Raw genomic sequence first — 23,149 nt, 5'->3', positions numbered from 1 at the left:
TAGTTAATGAAAATTCTATATTTACCTTTGGCACTCTCCTGAAGTTGTCCTTTCTTGAAATAAGCTAAGGCAAGTCCAATAATGTCATCAAACTCCACGAGAGGATTCGACTTATAAACCTGGATGGATTCCTGATAGTGACCTGCAACACTGAAACAAGGAAAGGGGACTTTGATATAGCAGCAAGACATGGCACACAAGATGTATTCTTCTTCACAGCATGTGTCCAAACTACAAGGTAAGCTTATTCAGTGATCAATGCTTTTCAGGACAAGCTCACACAACTGGAAAGAATTAGGCAAAAGTACTATACATAGAGTTCACCAAAAAATTATGTTAAAAGGCTTAAGAGCATTGAGGTATGATTTAATCCAGTTTTCCTCAACCTTTTTGCTCTGGAGGAACCCTTGAAATAATTTTCAGTTCTAAGGGAACCCCTGCATAAAAATCATTGTATCTACATTAGTGTGATCAGTAAATTGTAGATATAATAATGCAAAGGCAATTGTCAATGCTCTTTTGAGTACAGAATAAATTTTTAGCTTAACTTTCTTGAAATTAATCTTTCTTTCCCTTTCATAAATTTTAAAAATTCATAAGGTAAACATAATAAATTTCACAGTTCTGGATCAAACCTGAGATAAGCACACACAGATTTCACCTTCAACTGAAATAAGATGATTTCTATCTTTGCTCTTGATGCTTGCTGAAGAAGCAAAAGCTTGGCCACACATGTAAGAAGTTGAAAACTGCAGAAAAATGTCCATTGCTTTCCTATGGATGGCCGGATACTACCCTTCTTTCACAGAAATCCAGAACTTGTCCTGGGACAGGTCAGTAAATCTCATCTTGAGTGCATGATCAGAGTGCAGCTCACTAAGTTCTTCCTCTTCTCTTAAAGTCAAGTTCTCAGGCTGAACAGAAGATTCAGAGAAAGGGACCCTCAGCCAGTCAGTCACCCACTTGTGTTGAAAGGGAGGAAAAATACTGTTCAATTTTGTTCTGCGGTTCTTCTAGGTGGTTTTCAGTAAGTCTCAAGACTTTCTGATATCCTTCCTCACTCTCAAGCCCAAGCAGCAGTGGAAACATTTCAAGATTTCCTTTTGCAACATGATTTTTCCAAAGATACAGTTTCTTTTTAAATCCAAGAATCCTGTCACTTTAAGTCAAAACATTTTCCCCAGGGCTTTGCAGAGACTTGTTCAACTGGTTCACATGATGAAAAATGTCTGTTAAGTCGGCTAGTTCCTGCAGTTATTCTTCATCTTCAAAGCACTCAGCACTCAGGAGTATTTTCTTGAAAGTACTCCTGCAACTCACCTTTCAGCTCAAACACCCTGTTGAGAACTCTTCCCCTGCTAAGCCACCGGATTTCTGAATGTAACAGGAGTATGGTGTGCTCTTTGTCCAGGTTTCCACACAGTTTTTTAAACATTCTGTCGTGAACTGGTCATAAAGCTACTAAATAACTTGCTCCCTGATGCTCTTTACTGTCTATGACGTTATTTTCAGCCTTTTTATTGACTGTGACCTTATTTACAGAAGCTTTAATCTATTTGTTTTGAGATTCAAATAGTCATTTAAAATAATCAGCACTTTTCTGTGTCATATGGCTGTGATTTAAGTTCTTTTCAGTTTTGCCAGAGCCATGGCTACATTTGTAAGTTGCCCACCACAGACTAGGCACAATGGAAAAGGACAACTCGGATCCCCAGTCCATGCGAAGCCCAGTGATAAGCAGCTTTCATTGTAAAGACGGACTTTTTTTTGTGTGTCAGTTGTTGAACTAGTGCAGTGAAATGACTTAGAAGATTGTACCTTTGTCATTAACTTATCAGAACTGTCCGTAGGTCTAGAATCTTCCTCCTCCATCTCATACCTCCTCTTCAATAATCACCACACTGGACATCTTTAGAATGAAAATTTCCCTGCAATTTTCTACTACACCGGTAGTTTGTTGGCTCCCATAGGTCAATCGGCATCATGTAAGGGGATGTTTGGGGAGGTAATTTAGGAGGGAGAGGCTGGCATCACAGCCCAAGTTGGACAAGTCCATTCAATGCTCAGAAAACACTCTTCACACTCATCAGCCATCCAACCTCCCCTCCGTGCAATACAACGCTCACCAATTATCAGCCTACCAACCTCCCCTCCGTGCAATACAACGCTCACCAATTATCAGCCTACCAACCTCCCCTCCGTGCAATACAACGCTCACCAATTATCAGCCTACCAACCTCCCCTCCGTGCAATACAACGCTCACCAATTATCAGCCTACCAACCTCCCCTCCGTGCAATACACCGCTCACCAATTATCAGCCTACCAACCTCCCCTCCGTGCAATACAACGCTCACCAATTATCAGCCTACCAACCTCCCCTCCGTGCAATACAACGCTCACTAATTATTAACAGCCTCCCCTATCTTGTGTCAAAAACTGAGAATGGACTCAGTTCTACTGAGCATGGCCATAATGGGCTGAGATTGCTAATGGGGCTGCTCGGTCAGTGCCCACCACTGCGAGGGCTAGCATCATGCAATATGTGAAAAGGCTGCTTATTTTTGTTTAAATCACGATCTCTCATGGAAACCCGAGCGATCTCTCACAGAACCCTAGGGTTTCACGGAACACTGGTTGAGAAACCCTGATTTAATCAAATATTAGAGAAGGCAGGAGAAAAAGAATTGAGAGGGATTTTTTAAAAAAATCAAGACATGATTGAATGGCGGAACATACATAATTGAATTGACTTCACTTCTTACATCCTTCACATACATGAGTAAAAATCTTCACATTACATCTCGTCTAAATGTGCAATCATAGTAATTTATAATTTATGATAAATAGAACAGTCACTATAACATAAAAATACACTCAAATCTACCTGAGTTAATCAGTCTGATGGCCTGGTGGAAGAAGCTGTTCCAGAGCCTGTTGGTCCTGGCTTTTGTGCTGTGATACCATTTCCTGGATGGTAGCAGCTGGAAAAGACCATGGTTGGGGTGACTTGGGTCCCCAATAATCCTTCGGGCTCTTTTTTCACACCTGTCTTTGTAAATGCCCTGGATCAATGGAAGTTCACAACTACAGATGATCTGAGCTGTTTGCACCACTCTCTGCAGAGTCCTGCGATTAAGAGAGGAACAGTTCCACACCAGGCAGTGATGCAGTCAGGATGTTCTCAATTGTGCCCCTGTAGAAAGTTCTTAGAACCTGGGGACCCATACCAAGCTTCCTCAACCGTCTGAGGTGAAAGGCACTGTTGTGCCTTTTTCACCACACAGTTGGTCTGTACAGACCACACCAGGTCATAAATGATGTGGATGCCGAGGAACTTAAAGCTGTTCACCCACTCAACCCAAAATCCATTGATGTCAATCGGGGTTAGCCGGTCTCCATTCCTCCTGTAGTCCACAAACAGTTCAGTGCAGAGACGAGTAAACCTTGCAGAGCAGCGAACTGAACAAGTCCATCCCTCGCCTCCAGCCCAGTGCTTAAATCAACGAAACCTCGGGTCTTGGGTCTACCTCAACACTGTTCTGCTGCATCAAATTCCGCTCCAGCAATGGTCATACATTGGGTGCATTCCTTGCTTTCCAGCCTGGACCAAGACACCTTGATTCAGTTTGTACCTGCCTTGCCGCAACTGCCCTAAACCTTCAAGACTTCAGTTCAGCCCACATAAATGCCAGAGTATACAGGTGGTTGAAAAGCTCAACTCCAACAGGGAAGTTACAGGCTAATGTCTGCAGTGATTGTTTACGAGAAAAAGAGTGATTAATAAAGTATTTTGTTGTTTTCTGTTTTATTTGCCACCAGCAAGTAGCCGCTGAGATTCCCCAGAGCCGTCTTAAATCAAAAAATGGGTTGAATCTGAATGGGTTCCCATTGATCAGTGGGGACATTGTGGGGTGAGTGCATTTTCATGGCTCCACTGAATTGAATTGACTTTATTACTTACATCCTTCACATACATGAGTAAAAATCTTTGTTACGTCTGTTTAAATGTGCAATGTGTACATTTATAGTAATTTGTAATAAATAGTATGTACAAACAAGACAGTCAATAGAATTACAATTGTATCAGTGTGAATTAATCAGTCTGATGGCCTGGTGGAAGAAGCTGTCCCTGAGCCTGCTAGTCCTGGCTTTTATGCTGCGATACCGTTTCCCAGATGGTAGCAGATGGAACAGTTTGTGGTTGGGGTGACTTGGGTCCCTGTTGTGATGGAAAATAACTGGTTCTTTGAGTCTCAACAGTAGAGGCCTGGACACACACAGTTTTAATAATAAGGAATTTATTTACAAGGGGAAGTTGGGTCAACACAAGCAACTACAATACACAGGAAGCGGTGTGGGGACAGGGTACAGTTACACAAACAAAGAACAAGGGAAAAGCACTGCGACAGCTATCCCCCTTGACCTTGGATAGCTGCGGCTCCCTTAACAGGACAAACATTAGACCTTCCCAAACATAAATCAATGCACTTATCTTCAATGAGGTGGTCTGTAAGAGAGAATGAGCCAGGGACAAGTCTCACCTTTTATAGCATGGGGCTGGGCGAGATAATCCAATTAAGGTGACCAATAACTTAGGTGTGCATTGATTAATTGGGAGGGACCAAATGTTGATTGGCATGTGGTGTGTCCTCCGACCAGCCAGGTGGCAGTGCATCTGTCACGTGGCCGGTATCTCTGAATACAGTCCCCAATGATCCTTCGGGCCCTTTTTACACAACTGTCTTTGTAAACGTCCTGAACAGTGGGAAGTTCACTTCTACAGATGTGCTGGGCTGTCTGCACCACTCTCTACAGAGTCCTGCGATTGAGGGAGGTACAGTTCCCATACCAGGCAGTGATGCAGCCAGTCACGATGCTCTCAATTGTTCCCCTGTGGAAAGTCCTTAGGATTTGAGGATCCATACCAAATTTCTTCAACCATCTGAGGTGAAACAGGCACTGTTGTGCTCTTTTCACCATACAGCTGGCATGTAGAGACCACGTGAGATCCTCAGTGATATGTATGCCAGGAAACTGAAAGCTGATCCCCAGCTCAACCCCAGATGCAGTGATGTCAATAGGGATGAGCCTGTGTCCATTCCTCCTGTAGTCCACAATTTTGCGACATTGAGGGAGAGGTTGTTTTCTTGACACCACTGTGTTGGAGAGATGACTTCCTTTCTTTAGTCTGCCTCATTATAATTTGAGATTAAGACCAATCAGCATAGTGTCTTCATCAAATTTAATTAGCAGATTGGAGCTGTGAGTGGCAGCACAGTCATGGGTATACAGAGAGTTAAGGAGGGGGTTTAGTACACAGCCCTGGGGGACTCCTGTGTTGAGGGTCAGAGGGTTGGAGGTGAGGGAGCCCACTCTTACCACTTGCCGGAAATCTAACAGGAAGTCCAGGATCCAGCTGCACAAGGCAGGGTGAAGCTGAGGTCTCTGAGCTTCTTGTCGAGCCTGGATGGAACTATGATGTTGAATGATGAACTGTAGTCCGAAACAGCATTCTCACATCAGCATCCTTCTTCTCCAGATGAGCAAGGACGGTGAGTAGAGCTGTGGTTATTGTGTCATCTGTTGATCAGTTGTCAGTAGGTGAACCGTCCAGTGTGGGTGGTAGCTTGCTGCAGATGTAGTCCTTGACCAGCCTCTCGAAGCAGTTGCTTATTACTGAGGTGAGTGCGATAGAACGCTAGTCGTGCAGACATGTTACCTTGATATTTTTAGGTACAGGAACAATGGGGGACATTTTGAAACAAGAGGGAACTCTACACTGGGAGAAGAGGGAGAGATTTTAAATGTCTGTAAATGCACCTGCCTCTATGAGTAGAACAAAGAATATTTCTGATAGGGCACCTGCAGAACTTTGCATTCAGAGAACTATGGGCTTTGTATGAGAAACAAAGAAAATTATTATACATAACTAAGGCAGCAAAAATGATCTAGTGCTTTCCCAGCGTACATGACGAACAAACTCTTCTTGAGCTTCCAGCCGGGTACAGGTGTTTATTTTAACCGACATTTCAATGACAAACTCTGCCATCTTCTTCAGGGATGATGCCTGGGCATTCTAGTCAGGTGGTATTTATACCCCCATAGTCCATTCTCCTGATCAGCTAGTCCTCATCCAATCAGATTTCTGCTCTCCTAACTCCTTTGCAATTGACTTCCAGTTCTTACTTAGAGCGAGACCTAAGTAAAATTCCTTTCCTCTAGTTTTATTTCAATGTCTTTCTTCACCAGACGGTCCCAAAAGCTATTGGTGCGGCAAAGTAATTTGGATTATCTGGAGAAATCAGTGGTAGCACAGCATTGCATTCGCAAAGGCCATAGGATTGACTTTGATGGTAGAAAACTACTTTGCCATACCAATGACTTTTGGGACAACTTGGTGAAGAAAGCCACTGAAATAAAACTAGAAGAAAAGAATTTTAACAAAGTCGAAGGTCTCTCTCTGAGAAAGAACTGAAATTCGATTGCGAGCAAGGTGGGACAGCAGAAACCTGGTTGGATGAGGCCTAACCAATCAGGAGGGATGGACAACAGGAGTATAAATATTACTGGACTAGACATATCTAGGCATCACCACTGATGAAGATGGCAGAGTTTGTAATCAAAATGTCAGCTAAAATTGATACCTGTACCCTGCTGGAAGCCTGAGAAGAGTTTAAAAGGCAGCAAACTGAACACTGGTCTTTATTGCAAGAGGCATGGAATACAAAGACAATTTTTTTTTGCAGAAGTATGGGTGCTTACTGTATAGTTTTGTGCTTACTATTGGAGACAGAATACTGTGTGAAGAAGGTTTATAGTATCAGTTTAATTTTTCTGTTGATGGATCACTTTATAAGGAAAAGTAGAATACAATAGGGCTAAAATTATTGGAATTTGGAAGAACAGGAGACAATTATATTCTGAGGGAACTTTACAGGATAAACATTGCCAAGAAATTTCTGCTGTTGAGGGAATTTAGAATGACAGGTCCATCTCAGGATTAGGACTTAAGATGCTGATAAGAAAGACTATCTCCTCTCAAAGGATTACGAATTTGTAATTCTTTGGGCAGAGAATGTGGATGCTAGGACAATAACATTCAAATATCAGATGTTTTTGGTCTACAGGAGAAAATGCAGTTGAAGCTGATGATCAGGCATTACTGTCTGAATCAGAAGGTAGTTTCAAGGCCCACTGGCCAACTTCTAGTCCTATTTCTTCAAATCCCACGAGGGGTGTGGGTATGCTCACATACCCATTTTGGATGCTCCCAACAACAGCGATGATAAATCCCAACCTTTTCTGTGTTATCATGAATTCTACATATATAGTAATACAAGAGCAAATGTTATATAGATATTAAATATATAAAATGTCAAAGAACATCTCTATATTATTCAGTGTATACATCCTCACAAGTACCAACCAATATTGAAATTTAATTTGGTAAGTTTAAAAAATTTTTTTGTTTTTATTTATTGAGATACAGTACAGAATAAACCCATCTGGCACCACCCAGCAAACCCCAATTTCCTGCAAGCCTAATCATGGGACAATTTACAATGAACAATTAACCTACCAACTGGTATGCCTTTGGGCTGTGGGAGGAAACCAGAGCACCCAGAGAAAACCACATGAACATGGGGAGAACATACAAACTCCTTATAGGCAGCAGCGCGAATTGCACCCAGGTTGCAGGAACTGTAAAGCACTATCATATTGTTTCGTAATTACATTCGGTTATTATCCTCAAAAAATAGTTTAAAGGGAAGACAATGACAAAAAATGTAAACTAAATCTGCTGCCTTGCACAGAATTAACTGAAAGTAAACTACATTCATATTATATTAGTCATATTAATAATACACATATTATTTGAAATATATTAAGTGATCATAAAAAATGGAGGATGACTACTCTGACAGACTATATTCATGTTATCCATAATCTTGTAGCAACTTACCATAAGGCTCGAGCCCAATTTCTTCGAGCGAATGGAAGTTTCTCGCTGTCTTTTGTATTTTGTAACAGCACAACTGCTCTGAAAATTAATGCAACAGATAATTATCAAAATGAAAACTATTTTCCAAAACACAATCATTTAATAGAAGTATAAGACGAGTGCTTATCTTCAGTCAGCTTCCTATCATTCTTGATTAACTCTGCTCATTAACTATTTTCTCTACCAATTGTTTTTTTAAGCAGCCTTAATTCTAGAAGAAACTTTGCTGTGTTACAATCCCTCATCTTCAGACTCAAGCCAAGGTAGTCTTACCAGTATGCTGTTTATTTTTTGAAATCTAGACTCTAGAATTTCCTCATTTTACTGCACATTACAGAGATTGTCACCTCTGCCCCTCAACACAGGTGCCCCTCAGGACTGTGCCTTTGCCCTCTCCTTTACTCTCTGTATACCCATTACTATGTCACCAGCCACAACTCCAATCTGCTAATTAAATTTCCTGACAATACTACATTAATTGGCCTTATCTCAAATAATAATGAAGCAGGCTACAGAGGGGAAGTCATCACCCTGACACAACGGTGTCAAGAAAACAATCTCTCCCTCAATGTCGCAAAAACAAAGGAGCTGGTTGAGGAATGGAGACAGGCTCACCCGTATTGAGATCAGTGGATCTGGGGTTGAGAGGGTGAACAGCTTTAAATTCCTCAGCATACATATCACCGAGGATCTCACATGGTCTGTTCATACTGGCTATGTGGCGAAAAAACCATAACAGCACCTCTTTCACCTCAGACGGTTGAAGAAATTTGGCATGAGTCCCCAAATCCTAAGGACTTTCTACAGGGGCACAATTAAGAGTACCCTGACTGGCTGTATCACTACCTAGTATGGGAATTGTAAGTCCCTCAATCGCAGGACTCTGCAGAGAGTGGTTGCCCAGCGCAGCTGTCGATGTGAACTTCCCACTATTCAGGACATTTACAGAGGCAGATGCATAAAAACAGCCCAAAGGATCATCAAGGACAAGTCACCCCAACCACAAACTGTTCCAGCTACTACCATCCGGGAAACAGTATCATAGTATTACGGCCAGGACTCCGGGACAGCTTCTTCCACCTGGCCGTCAGACTGATTAATTCATGCTGATAGAATTGTATTTCCATGTTATATTGACTGTCCTGTTATACATATTATTTATTACAAATTGCTATAGATTACACATTGCGCATTTAGACTGAGACATAACGTAAAGATTTTTATTCCTCACGTATGTGAAGAATGTAAGAAATAAAGTCAGTTCAATTCAGAATGGATTAATAGTAAACGTTTATAGGTACATTATCAGAAAAACCCAGAGTGCTGTTTTATTTTTGATATTACTTGACTATTATCTCTTTGTAAATGCTGGCATGTCATTTTCATGTCAATCACTTATAGAAAGGAGAGGAGAGAAAGAACAATCGAAATAAGAAAATGTACAAAGTAGGGAGTGATCTTTTTTTTTACAACATATTCATTGACTTGTGAGAATAAAATCAGGCCTATGAGGTGTTATGTAGTTAAACCATTTTTCCCCAGTATGAATCAAATTGTTCCAACTTATGATTAACAGATGCTGTTATCTTCTCTATTTTGTAAATGTCCATTGTAATTTCTATCCATACATTTAAAGTTGGGCTCTCCTGTGATAACCATTTCCAGGTAAGGGCCTTTTTACCAGCCACCAGCAGTATATTCATTAAATATTTATCTCTTTTTAACTATTCTTGAGGTATATATCCAAAATATATGGTCTTACTCGCTAAGGGAATTTCACATTTAAAGATGTCCTGTAGGACATTATGTATCCCACTCCAATAATTTTTGATAAAATAACAAGTAGGATAGGCAAAGAAAAATTGGTTGATGTTGTGTGTTTGGATTTTCAGAAGGCCTTTGATGAGGTCCCATTCACAAGGCTGCTTAACAAGCTACAATACCATGGTATTAGAGGAAATATTCTATCATGGATAAAGCAGTGGCTGATTGGCAGGAGGTAAAGAATGGGAATAAAAGCAGCCTTTTCTGGCTGGCTACTGGTGACTAGTGGTGTTTCACAGGGGTCGGTGATAGGACCAATATGTCAGTTTTTTGAATGATGGAATTGATGGTTTTGTTGCAAAGTTTGAAGACGATATGAAGATAGGTGGAAGGGCAGGTAGTTTGAGGAAGTACAGAGGCTACAGAAGGATAGACAGATTTGGAGAATGAGCAAAAGAAATGGCAGATGGAATAGTGTCGAAAAGTGTCAAGAAATGAAAGGGATGACTATCTTGAATCCAGAGAAAATACAATAAACTGAGGTGCTAAGGGCAAGATTCCCCAAAAGTTAATTTGCAGGTTGAGGCAATAGTGATGTTAAGATTCATTTCAAGAAGACTACAAAATAATAGCAAGGGTGTAATGTTGAGACTTTATAAAGCACTGGTGAGACCTCACTTTGAGTATCATGAACAACTTTGGACTCCTTATCTTAGAAAGGATGTGCTGACACTGGAGAAGATTCAAAAGAAATCACAAAAATTATTCCAGAATTGAATGTCTTGTCATATGAAGAGCGTTTGATGGCTCTGGGCCTGTACGGAGTAGAATTCAGAAGAATGAGTGGGACCTCATTGAAACTTATGATAGAGGGGATGTGGTGAGGATGTTTCCTATGATAAGAGAGTCTAAGAACAGAGGACAAAGCCTCAGGATAGACAGACATCCTTTTAGAACAGAGCTGAGGAGGAATTTGTTGAGCCAAGGAATGGTGAATCTGTGGAATTCCTTGCCACAGGCAGCTGTGGAGGCCATGAATTCATGTATATTTTAAGACAGAGGTTGATAGATTCTTGACTGGTCAGGGCATGATGGGATACGGAAAGACAGCAAGAGATTGGGGCTGAGAGGAAAACTGGATCAGCCATGATGAAATGCCGGAGTAGACTTGATGGGCCAAATGACCTAATTCTGCTCTGAAATCTTATGGTCTTATGGTTTAAATCATCACATTGCTGACAAGCAGTACCACTAACTGTAATATATGACTACTCTCCCAATCCACTTGCCTCTAGTATTAATCTGGATCATACCGCATAACATGACAGTTCTATCAAATGTTGGCAGATTAGATCTGCCTCTTTCTCTAGAACCTATCGAACCATTCTGAGACAAACACAAATTCTGCAATGTGCAATGAAAATGTGAAAATATTGTCTCAATTTCAAAAATGAAATACGGAGCCCACCAACCCAAAGAGTCAAAAATCTGAGATCAGTTCAATCCAGGTCCTGCGATGAAAACCCTGGTATGGAGGCAACAGAACAAAAGTACAAAACTAACCTGCAACGCATCTCTTAATTTTTCCATCCATAGAACATTACAGCACAGAAACAGGCCTTTTGGCCCTTCTTGGCTGTGCCGAACTATTTTTCTGCCTAGGCCCACTGACCTGCACCTGGCCCATATCCCTCTATACACCTCTCATCCATGTACCTGTCCAAGTTTTTCTTAAATGTCAAAAGTGAGCCCACATTTACCACTTCATCTGGCAGCTCATTCCACACTGCCACCACTCTCTGTGTGAAGAAGCTCCCTCTAATGCTCCCTTTAAACTTTTCCCCCTTTACCCTTAACCCATGTCCTCTGTTTTTTTTCTCCCCTAGCCTCAGTGGAAAAAGCCTGCTTGCATTCACTCTATCTATACCCATCATAATTTTATATACCTCTATCAAATCTCCCCTCATTCTTCTACACTCCAGGGAATAAAGTGCTAACCTATTCAACCTTTGTCTGTAACTCAGTTTCTCAAGTCCCGGCAACATCCTTGTAAACCTTCTCTGCACTCTTTCAACCTTATTAATATCCTTCCTGTAATTAGGTAACCAATCCATGGTCAATTTGCATAGGTTTTGCAAAACCTTGGGCAAAAAGTTTAAACCATAACTCTGTTCACACATTCCAAACAAATCTATGTATTTTTCAGTAAGTTCTGATTCAAGTGGAAGAAACCCTTGAAAGAGATTAACTTCCTTTCAAAATAATAGCACTTACTCGCCTTGAGGGATGTTGAAACCACATTATTAATAAAACATTTGAGGGAGGTCTATGGATCACTCTAATTAACATCATTAACTGTTGATTAACTTCTGGCATTCCTCATTTTAATTTTTTATTTCAGAATCAGGTTTAATATCACCGGCACATGTTGTGAAATTTGTTAACAGCATCAGAACAATGAAATACATAATAAATAAATATGGAGAAAATAAAAAGTAAAATTATATTTTTTATATTTAAAACAGTTCAGTTAAAATAAGTAGTGCAAAATGACAGAAATATAAAAGCTGTGAGCTAGTGTTCATGGGTTCAATGTCCATTTAGAATTGGATGATTTAGACAAAGAAGCTGTTCCTGAATCGCTGAATGTGTGCCTTCAGGGTTCTGTACCTCCTTCCCGACAGTAACAGTGTGAAGAGGGCATGTCCTGGATGGTTGGGATCCTTAATATTGACATCACCTTCCTAAGGCACCTCTCCTTGAAGATGTCTTTGATACTCTGGAGGCTGGTATCCATGATGGAGCTGACTAACTTTACAAGTTTCTGCAACTTCGGGGGAAAGAGGCTCTACTGCGCAGCCGTGTGACGTAGCACACCAAGGTTTAAAAGGAGGAGAAAAATTTTCAACGGTCTTTTCAATCGAAGCAAGCAGCTGAGAGTGGAAGACTGAAGAATTGCAGAGGGAAGGTTGTTTTTCTTTTCTTTAACTGATCGGGGAAAAGAGGCTCTAGTGAGCAGGCGCGTGATATAGCGCGGCAAGGTTTAAAAGAAAGACCGCCATATACAGCAGCCATCGTTGGAGTGGACTGAGTCAGAGTGGGATAGCTTTGGCTCAATCAGGCTTCGGTGAGAAACAGGCACAGGCGAGGGTAGGTTCCGGTAAGTTTCTGTTTTCTTCTTTTTTTTGTGTTCAGACTAGAGAATATGCCAGGCAGGATGTTGGAATGCTCCTCTTGCAGGCTGTGGGAAGTCAGGGAGACCTCCGGTGTCCCTGACAACGATATCTGCAAGAAGCGCATCCAGCTGCAGCTCCTAACAGACCGCGTTGAGGAACTGGAGCTGGAGCTGGATGACCTCCGGATCATTCGGGAGACTGAGCAGTTTATAGACAGTAGCTTCTGGAAGGTAGTTACACCTAAGGAACAGGGCGCAGGTAATTGGGTTACCGTCAGGTGAGGGAAGAGGAAAGGGCAGGTAGTGCAGGGTTCCCCTGTGGCCATTCCCCTCCAGAACAGGTATACCGATTTGGATACTGTTGGGGGGGGGGGGGGGGGGGGGGGAGATGGCTTACCTGGGGCAAGCAGTGGCAGCCAGATCTCTGGCACTGAGTCTGGTTCTGCAGTGCAGAAGGGAGGGAGGAAGAAGATGAGAGTGGTAGTGATAGGGGACTCCATAGTCAGGGGTACAGACAGGAGATTCTGTGGTCGTGACAGAGACTCCCGGATGGTTTGTTGCCTCCTGGGTGCCAGGGTCAGGGATGTCTCTGATCGCGTGCACAGCATTCTGAAGCGGGAGGGTGATCAGCCAGATGTTGTGGTACACATCGGTACCAATGACATAGGTAGAAAGAGTAAGGAGGTCCTGAAGAGTGAGTACAGAGCTTGGTAGGAAGTTGCAAAACAGGATCTCGAGGGTAGTAATCTCCGGATTGCTGCCTGTGCCACGTGCCAGTGAGGGTAAGAGTAGGATGCTCTGGCAGATGAACATGTGGCTGAGAAACTGGTGTAGGGGGCAGGGTTTCCGATTTCTAGATCATTGGGACCTCTACTGGGGCAGGTGTGACCTGTACAAGAGAGACGGGTTACAGCTGAACTACAAGGGGACCAATAAACTGGCAGGGAGGTTTGCTAGTGTTATTGGGGAGGGCTTACACTAGATTTGCAGGGGGATGGGAACCAGAGTGCCAGAGTAGATAGTGGAACGGGGGTAAAAATAAATGATGTTAGCAGTTCACGCAAAGTCACAAATAGTAAGGTTGTGTGTGGTAATAATCTTCTGAGGTGTGTATATTTCAATGCGAGGAGTATTGTGGGAAAGGCAGAAGAGCTGAGGGCCTGGATTGACACGTGGAATTATGACATCATAGCCATTACTGAAACTTGGCTACAGGAGGGGCAGGACTGGCAGCTCAATGTTCCAGGGTTCCAATGTTTCAGACGTGATAGAGGCAGAGGGATGAAGGGTGGGGGGGGGGTGGCTTTGCTAGTCAGGGAAAATATTACAGCAGTGCTTCGGCAGGACAGATTAGAGGGCTTGTCTACTAAGGCCATATGGGCGGAGCTGAGAAATAGCAAAGGTATGACCACATTAATAGGGTTGTATTACAGACCACCCAATAGTCAGCGAGAATTGGAGGAGCAAATCTGCAGAGAGATAACAGATAACTGCAAGAGACAGAAAGTTGTGATTGTAGGGGATTTTAATTTTCCACACATTGATTGGGACTCCCATACTGTTAAAGGTCTAGATGGGTTAGAGTTTGTGAAATGTCTTCAGGAAATTTTTCTAAATCAATATATAGATGTACCAACTAGGGAGGATGCAATATTAGATCTCCTCTTAGGAAATGAGTTAGGGCAGGTGACAGAAGTGTGTGTAGGGGAACACTTTGGTTCCAGTGATCATAACACCATTAGTTTCAACTTGATCATGGATAAAGATAGATCTGGTCCTTGGGTTGAAGTTCTAAACTGGAAAAGGGCCAAATTTGAAGAAATGAGAAAGGATCTAAAAAGTGTGGATTGGGACAGGTGGTTCTCTGGCAAGGATGTGATTGGTAAGTGGGAGGCCTTCAAAGGAGAAACTTTGAGAGTGCAGAGTTTGTATGCTCCTGTCAGGGTTAAAGGCAAAATGAATAAGAATAAGGAACCTTGGTTCTCAATGGATATTGGAACTCTGATAAAGAAGAGAGAGATGTATAACATGTACAGGCAACAGGGAGGAAATAAGATGCTTGAGGAGTATAAAAAGAGTAAGAAAATACTTAAGAAGGAAATCAGGAGGGCTAAAAGAAGACATGAGGTTGCTTTGGCAGTCAGAGTGAAGGATAATCCTAAGAGCTTCTACAGGTATGTTAAGAGCAAAAGGATAGTAAGGGATAAAACTGGTCCTCTTGAAGATCAGAGTGGTCAGCTATGTATGGAACCAAAAGAAATGGGAGAGATATTAAATGGGTTTTTTGCATCTGCATTTACTAAGGAAACTGGAATGGAGTCCATGGAAACAAGGCAAACAAGTAGGGAGGTCATGGAACTTATACAGATTGAAGAGGAGGAGGTCCTTGCTGTCTTAAGGCAAATCAGAGTAGATAAATCCCCAGGACCTGACAGGGTATTCCCTCGGACCTTGAAGGAGACTAATGTTGAAATTGCAGGGGTCCTGGCAGAAATATTTAAAATGTTGATATCCACAGGTCAGGTGCCGGAGGATTGGAGGATAGCTCATGTAATTCCGTTGTTTAAAAAAGGCTCAAAAAATAAGCCGGGAAATTATAGGCTGGTAAGTTTGACATCAGTAGTAGGTAAATTATTGGAAGGAATACTAAGAGAAAGGATCTACAAGTATTTGGATAGACAGGGACTTATTAGAAACAGTCAGCATGGCTTTGTGATTGGTAGGTCATGTTTAACCAATCTATTAGAGTTTTTCGAGGAAATTACCAGGAAAGTGGATGAAAGGAAGGCAGTGGATGTTGTATACATGGACTTCAGTAAGGCCTTTGACAAGTTCCCGCATGGGAGGTTAGTTAGGAAGATTCAGTCGCTAGGTATACATGGAGAGGTAGTAAATTGGACTAGACATTGGCTCAATGGAAGAAGCCAGAGAGTGGCAGTGGAGGATTGCTACTCTGAGTGGAGGCCTGTGACTAGTGGTGTGCCACAGGGATCAGTGCTGGGTCCATTGTTATTTGTCACCTATATCAATGATCTGGATGATAATGTGCCAAATTGGATCAGTAAATTTGCTGATGATACAAAGATTGGAGGTGTAGTGGACAGTGAGGAAGGTTTTCAAAGCTTGCAGAGGGATTTGGACCAGTTGGAGGAATGGGCTGAAAAATGGCAGATGGAGTTTAATGCGGACAAGTGTGAGGTATTGCACTTCAGAAGGTCAAACCAAGGTAGATTATACAAGGTAAATGGTAGGACACTGAGGAGTGCAGTAGAACAGAGGGATATGGGAGTACAGATACATAATTCCCTAAAAGTGGCGTCACAAGTAGATAGGGTTGTAAAGAAAGCTTTTGGTACATTGGTCTTTATAAATCAAGATAGATAGATAGATAGATAGATACTTTATTCATCCCCATGGGGAAATTCAACATTTTTTCCAATGTCCCATACACTTATTGTAGCAAAACTAATTACATACAATACTTAACTCAGTAAAAATATGATATGCATCTAAAATCACCCTCTCAAAAAGCATTAATAATAGCTTTTAAAAAGTTCTTAAGTAGTTTACTTAAATACATTGAGTCCTAACCCCGGCACTTTAACATATCTTACTCCTGGCGGTTGAATTGTAAAGCCGAATGGCATTGGGGAGTATTGATCTCTTCATCCTGTCTGAGGAGCATTGCATCGATAGCAACCTGTCGCTGAAACTGCTTCTCTGTCTCTGGATGGTGCTATGTAGAGGATGTTCAGGGTTTTCCATAATTGACCGTAGCCTACTCAGCGCCCTTTGCTCTGCTACCGATGTTATACTCTCCAGTACTTTGCCCACGACAGAGCCCGCCTTCCTTACCAGCTTATTAAGACATGAGGCGTCCCTCTTCTTAATGCTGCCTCCCCAACACGCCACCACAAAGAAGAGGGCGCTCTCCACAACTGACCTATAGAACATCTTCAGCATCTCACTACAAACATTGAATGACGCCAACCTTCTAAGGAAGTACAGTCGACTCTGTGCCTTCCTGCACAAGGCATCTGTGTTGGCAGTCCAGTCTAGCTTCTCGTCTAACTGTACTCCCAGATACTTGTAGGTCTTAACCTGCTCCACACAATCTCCATTAATGATCACTGGCTCCATATGAGGCAAAGTATTGAGTATAAGAATTGGAATGTAATGGTGAGGTTGTATAAGACATTGGTGAGACCGAATTTGGAGTATTGTGTGCAGTTTTCATCACCTAATTACAGGAAGGATATTAATAAGGTTGAAAGAGTGCAGAGAAGGTTTACAAGGATGTTGCCGGGACTTGAGAAACTGAGTTACAGAGAAAGGTTAAATAGGTTATGACTTTATTCCCTGGAGCGTACAAGAATGAGGGGAGATTTGAGGTGTATAAATGTAAGAATGAAGTGTATAAAATTATGATGGGTATAGATAGAGTGAATGCAAGCAGGCTTTTTCCACTGAGCCCAGGGGTGAAAAAAACCAGAGGTCATGGGTTAAGGGTGAAGGGGGAAAAGTTTGAAGGGAATATTAGGGGAGGCTTCTTCACACAGAGAGTGGTGGAAGTGTGGAATGAGCTGCCAGATTAAGTGGTGAATGCGGGCTCACTTTTGACATTTAAGAAAAACTTGGACAGGTATATGGATGAGAGGGGTTTGGAGGGATATGGCCCAGGTGCAGGTTAGTGGGACTAGGCAGAAAAATGGTTCGGCACAGCCAAAAAGCCTGTTTCTGTGCTGTAATGTTCTATGGTTCTAACTTATTTTGATCTGGTACAGCAACCCTGCCCCCCATTCCAGACCGTGATGCAGCCAGCCAGAATGCTTTTCATGGTACATTTGTTGAAGTTTTCGAGCGTTGCATTTCACAAACCAAACCTCCTCAAACTCTTAATAAAATATAGCAGTTGTCTTGCCTTCTTTATTGTTTTATCCAGGTTAAATCCTCAGGGATATTGACACTCAGGAACTTCCAGTCAAGATGGTGCCCAAGTGCAGTGATCCTTTAGTCAACATCTTCTGGAAAGATCATAGAGCCATCTTTTTCACCTCTTTTATGGTTCCATGATCTACATGACCTATCCAGAAGATGTCAACATTTGTTTATTGTCTTGGATGTGATTCGGAAACTGTTGGAGACTATGTTTTGCTGTTTGGAGATCGTTTGGGTGCTTCAATGGTCGCCAGAGATTCCAGAAAGCAGAGGCAGCATGAGTGAACCTCGTAGTGAGATGGCACGAGCCAAAATTTGACCCCATTTCACTGAGTATAGCTTCTATTGTTCACTGATTAAAGCATCGATGGCGACTGAAAATCTAGGCGAGGGCAGAAGTTTGGAGATTGTTTGGGTGTTGAAACAAACACCTGCTGAACCGTGTCTACGCTCACCTGGACAAGACGGCGAGCACTGTGAGGGTCATGTTTTTTGACTTCTCCAGTGCGTTCAATACCATCCGCCCTGCTCTGCTGGTTGAGAAGCTGACAGTGATGCAGGTGGATGCTTCCCCAGTGTCATGGATTATTGATTATCTGACTGGCAGACCACAGTACATGCGCTTGCAACACTGTCAGACAGAGTGGTCAGCAGCACTGGGGCTCCACAGGGGACTGTCCTGTCTCTCTTTCACTTCACCATCTACACTTTGGACTTCAACTACTGCACAGAGTCTTGCCACCTTCAGAAGTTTTCTGATGACTCTGCCATAGTTGGATGCATTAACAAGGGAGATGAGGCTGAATACAGGGCTACGGTGGGAAACTTTCTCACATGGTATGAGCAAAATCATCTGCAGCTTAATGTGGAAAAGACTAAGGAGCTGGTGGTGGACCTGAGGAGGGCTAAGGCACCGGTGACCCCTGTTTCCATCCAAGGGGTCAGTGTGGACATGGTGGAGGATTACAAATACCTGGGGATATGAACTGACAATAAATTGGACTGGTCAAAGAACACTGAGGTTGTCTACAAGAAGGGTCAGAGCCGTCTCTACTTCCTGAGGAGACTGAGGTCCTTTAACATCTGCCAGACGATGCTGAGGATGTTCTACGAATCTGTGGTGGTCAGTGCTATCATGGTTACTGTTGTGTGCTGGGGCAGCAGGCTGAGGGTAGCAGACACCAACAGAATCAACAAACTCATTTGTAAGGCCAGTGATGTTGTGGGGGTGGAACTGACGGTGGTGTCTGAAAAGAGGATGCTGTCCAAGTTGCATGCCATCTTGGATGATGTCTCCCATCCACTCCATAATGTACTGGTTAGGCACAGGAGCACATTCAGCCAGAGACTCATTCCACCGAGATGCAACACTGAGGAAGTCAGTCCTGCCTGCGGCCATCAAACTTTACAGCTCCTCCCTCGGTATGTCAGACACCCTGAGCCAATAGGCTGGTCCTGAACTTATTTCCACTTGGCATAATTTACTTATTATTATTCAATTATTTATGGTTTTATATTGCTATATTTCTACACTATTCTTGATTGGTGTGACTGTAATGAAACCCAATTTCCCTTGGGATCAATAAAGTATGTCTGTCTGTCTGTGTTCCAGTGCTCTGCAGTCTCCAAGAGGTAGAGACAACATGCGCAACCTCCCAGTAGGCAAGTAGCAGAACAGGACGCAAGCCAATGTTTGGCTCCATTTCACCAACTAAAGCAACAAGGCAATTCAAGCATCGAAGCGAGTACAGAGGGTGAGCACCTGCTGCCTGTCTTTTGAATGCTCTTCTACAGTACCAGAGAGGGAGAGCCTTCTGCTGAGGAGAACATTGCCCAGGTATTGCTGAGTTTTGGATGCAGACTTGTACAATAAAATCTTTTTTCAGTGTTATAGTTTTTATATTCTGTGTTCTCTCATTCAATCTTCTCATTTTTTTGTGTAGGGAGGGGGGTTTGGGGGTCAGTGTGCCTGATCTGTTTTGTTTGTTTTCTTGTGCAGAGTGAAGGATTTGGGGGTTGATTGCCAGTTCCTGATCCTCCTATGAGGATTGGTTAGTGCTCCCTTGTCTTACCCTTCCTGAAGTCCACAGTAAACTCTTTCATTTTGTAACACTGAGTGCAAGGTTGTTGCTGCAACGCCACTCAACTGACTGTACGTCTCTCTCCTGCATGCCCTTTTGCCACCTTCTGAAACTCTGCCAACAATGGTTTTATCTTCAGCAAGTTTATAGATGCTATTTGAGCTGTGCCTAGCCACACAGTCATGAGAGAGTAGAGAGAGTAGAGCAGTGGGCCAAGCACACTTCCCTGTGGAGCATCAGTGTTAGGTGTCAGAAAAGTGGAGATGTTATTTCCAATCTGCACAGACTGCTGGTCTACTGGTTAGGAAGTCGAGGACCCAGTTGCAGAGGGAGGTACACAGGCCAGGTTCTTCAGCCTTTTGATCAGGACTGTAGGTATGGTGGAGTTAAATGCTGAGCTATAGTCAATAAACAGCATCCTGACATGGGTATTTGCATTGTCCAGTGTTATTTCCTCTGGTACTAAAGGTGATTAGTTGATAATAGCTATTTAGTGACTTTATCAAGCTGACTTCAGAGATGCAGCACAGAACAGGCCCTTTGAGCTACACTGCTCAGCAATCCCGACAATCCTGTTTAACCTTCGCCTAAGGGACTATTTACAATGATCAGTAACTCGTAAACCTTGGAACTGTGGGAGGAAACTCACTCATTAAATGGGAAGAACCATGAAGAGGACATCAAGATTAAACTGTGAACTCCAACACCCCGAGCTGTAATTGTGTCATGCTAACCACCAGACTACCTGCTGCCAGTTTCCATTTCCACCTTTCTGCTAAAAGAATTGATTCATGTTTGTGTTTTCATTATTAACTTTACTCACATCTTGTTCATAAGCTGAAGAGAAGGTTTTTTCACCAATCCTTACTGAACAACACTACATTTTAAGACCTAATAGATGCAAGAATTTTTTTTATTCCCAAGTTAAGCTCAGGAATTGCTTTTTCGTTTCCATCCTGGAGGAAAGAACTTTGAAGTATCTTATTTACATTTAAGAAATTTAGGTTCAGAGTAATGCATGCAAAGCGATTTTATTTTATAATGGAACCTTACCTGCGATATGCCTCTGCTGCTTGTCTCTTCAGGCTTAGATATTCATTCAAGTAACCCAACATTGTGAAAGCTACTGGATCAGTCTGAATTCTCTCTGTTCAAAATATAAGTTAAGGTGTCTCCTGTTATCTACTACAAACAAAAGAGCAGTGCCAACCACTTGTTACGTACTCTATTTACAATGTTGGATTATAATAGATAACCCTTATTTTACAAACACAAACAAGCGAAGCCCTATTGCATGACCTCACTGGATTTACTACCATCACTCCCAGGCCTATGACGTCTGTTTTCTTAATCACTTCACTTTGAAGGGGGTCTTTAAACTTCTGTTACACCTCACTTGGCTGAAAGGTCTCAGCCCGAAACGTTGATACTTTTTTTATTGAGATGCAGTGTGGAATAGGCCCTTCTGGCTCAATGAGCCACACCACCCAGCAACTCACCCTTTTAACCCTAGCCTAATCACAGAACAATGACCAATTAACTTACTAACTGGGATGGCTTTAAAACGTGGGAGAAAACCAATGCACCCAGGGAACCCAAGTGTTCATGGGGAGGATGTACCAGCTCTTTACAGACCAAGTCGGAATTGAACTCCAAACTTTGACGCCTTGAGCTGTAATATCATTGCACTAACTGAAACATTACCATATAACCATATAACAATTACAGCACGGAAATAGGCCATCTCGGCCCTTTTAGTCCAGGCCGAACGCTTACGCTCACCTAGTCCCACTGACCCGCACTCAGCCCATAATCTTCCATTCCTTTCCTGTCCATATACCTGTCCAATTTTACTTTAAATGACAATACCGAACCTGCCTCTACCACTTCTACTGGAAGCTCGTTCCACACAGCTACCACTCTTTGAGTAAAGAAGTTCCCCCTCGTGTTACCCTTAAACTTGTGCCCCATAACTCTCAACTCATATCCTCTTGTTTGAATCCTCCCTACTCTCAATGGAAAAAGCCTATCCACATCAACTCTATCTATCCCCCTCATAATTTTAAATACCTCTATCAATTCCCCCCCAACCTTTTATGCTCCAAAGAATAAACACCTAACTTGTTCAATCTTTCCCTGTAACTTAGGTGCTGAAAGCCAGGTAACATTCTCATAAATCTTCTCTGTACTCTCTCTATTTTGTTGACATCTTTTCTATAATTCGGTGACCAGAACTGTACACAATACTCCAAATCCGGCCTTACCAATGCCTTGTACAATTTTAATATTACATCCCAACTCCTATATTCAATGCTCTGATTTATAAAGGCCAGCATACCAAAAGCTTTCTTCACCACCCTATCCACATGAGATTCCACCTTCAGGGAACTATGCACTATTATTCCTAGATCATTCTGTTCTACATTCTAGATTACTATGGTGCACAATTTTTTCTCTTCCATAGATGCTGCCATACCTGCTACGTTCCTCCAGCATTTTACGTGGGTTGTACCAATGTTTTGGTACAAAGTATTTCTATTTAAAGAAACTGTGGATATGAATTCATATTTAAATGCCCAGCCTGTCACAGCACTTTACGTTACCTGTATACTTGCTCATGACAACTTGCGCAGCAGTTATTGCATTCATCTGTACAATGTTGTATTTGTACAGTTCGGAATTTCTGTTTGATTTATCCTGCAGTGTTGTGCAAACCCAATGTGCATAACCTTTAGCTCCTTCAGTCTGTACAAAGAAGAGTTTTTCTATTTACTTTTCATTGTAAAATTAAAATAAATTCGAGCAAAATTTCAACAATTTTGCTTTACCAATTCAATCCTCAATTGCACTGGCATTTAAATTCAAAGTTGCTGTCATATTTGACTCAATTTTTATACACAACACAAAAAAACTTAATGGGTAAGCATTTACTATAGAAGGGAACAGAAGCAATTTCTGCTATTAGCTGTATTTAACACCAGAGCAGCTTGAAAACTTGAAATTTTCAGCTCTTAAGGCAGCACTGAGAAAATCAAGAAACATGGAACGCAAGCAAACAGTACAATCTTAACCAATCAAGTTTGAGGTCTGAAGAATAAATAGAAAATACTCAAAAAGAGGCTGCATAGTTGAAATTAATTCCAAATTGTGTAACAAAAGTATAATGAATTACAGAGAGGAAAAAAGC

General features: G+C 42.1%; 1 protein-coding gene across 1 annotated transcript in view; it reads right to left on the bottom strand.

Annotated features, from left to right (window-relative positions):
* The window catches only part of skic3 (SKI3 subunit of superkiller complex), a 183,377-nt gene that overhangs the window by 54,305 nt on the left and 105,923 nt on the right, over positions 1–23,149 (bottom strand). The window contains exons 26-29 of the mRNA XM_073066275.1: positions 22,566–22,707; positions 21,016–21,109; positions 7,966–8,043; positions 26–150 (exon numbers count right to left, since the gene is read on the bottom strand). Coding sequence (XP_072922376.1) covers positions 26–150; positions 7,966–8,043; positions 21,016–21,109; positions 22,566–22,707 — 439 coding nt within the window. The remainder of the gene's footprint in view (positions 1–25; positions 151–7,965; positions 8,044–21,015; positions 21,110–22,565; positions 22,708–23,149) is intronic.

This window comes from Hemitrygon akajei, chromosome 2 (assembly GCF_048418815.1).
Source record: "Hemitrygon akajei chromosome 2, sHemAka1.3, whole genome shotgun sequence".
Taxonomy (NCBI): Eukaryota; Metazoa; Chordata; class Chondrichthyes; order Myliobatiformes; family Dasyatidae; genus Hemitrygon; species Hemitrygon akajei.
The sequence above is the reverse complement of the archived record's forward strand: the minus strand, read 5'-3'. Positions and strand labels throughout refer to the sequence as shown.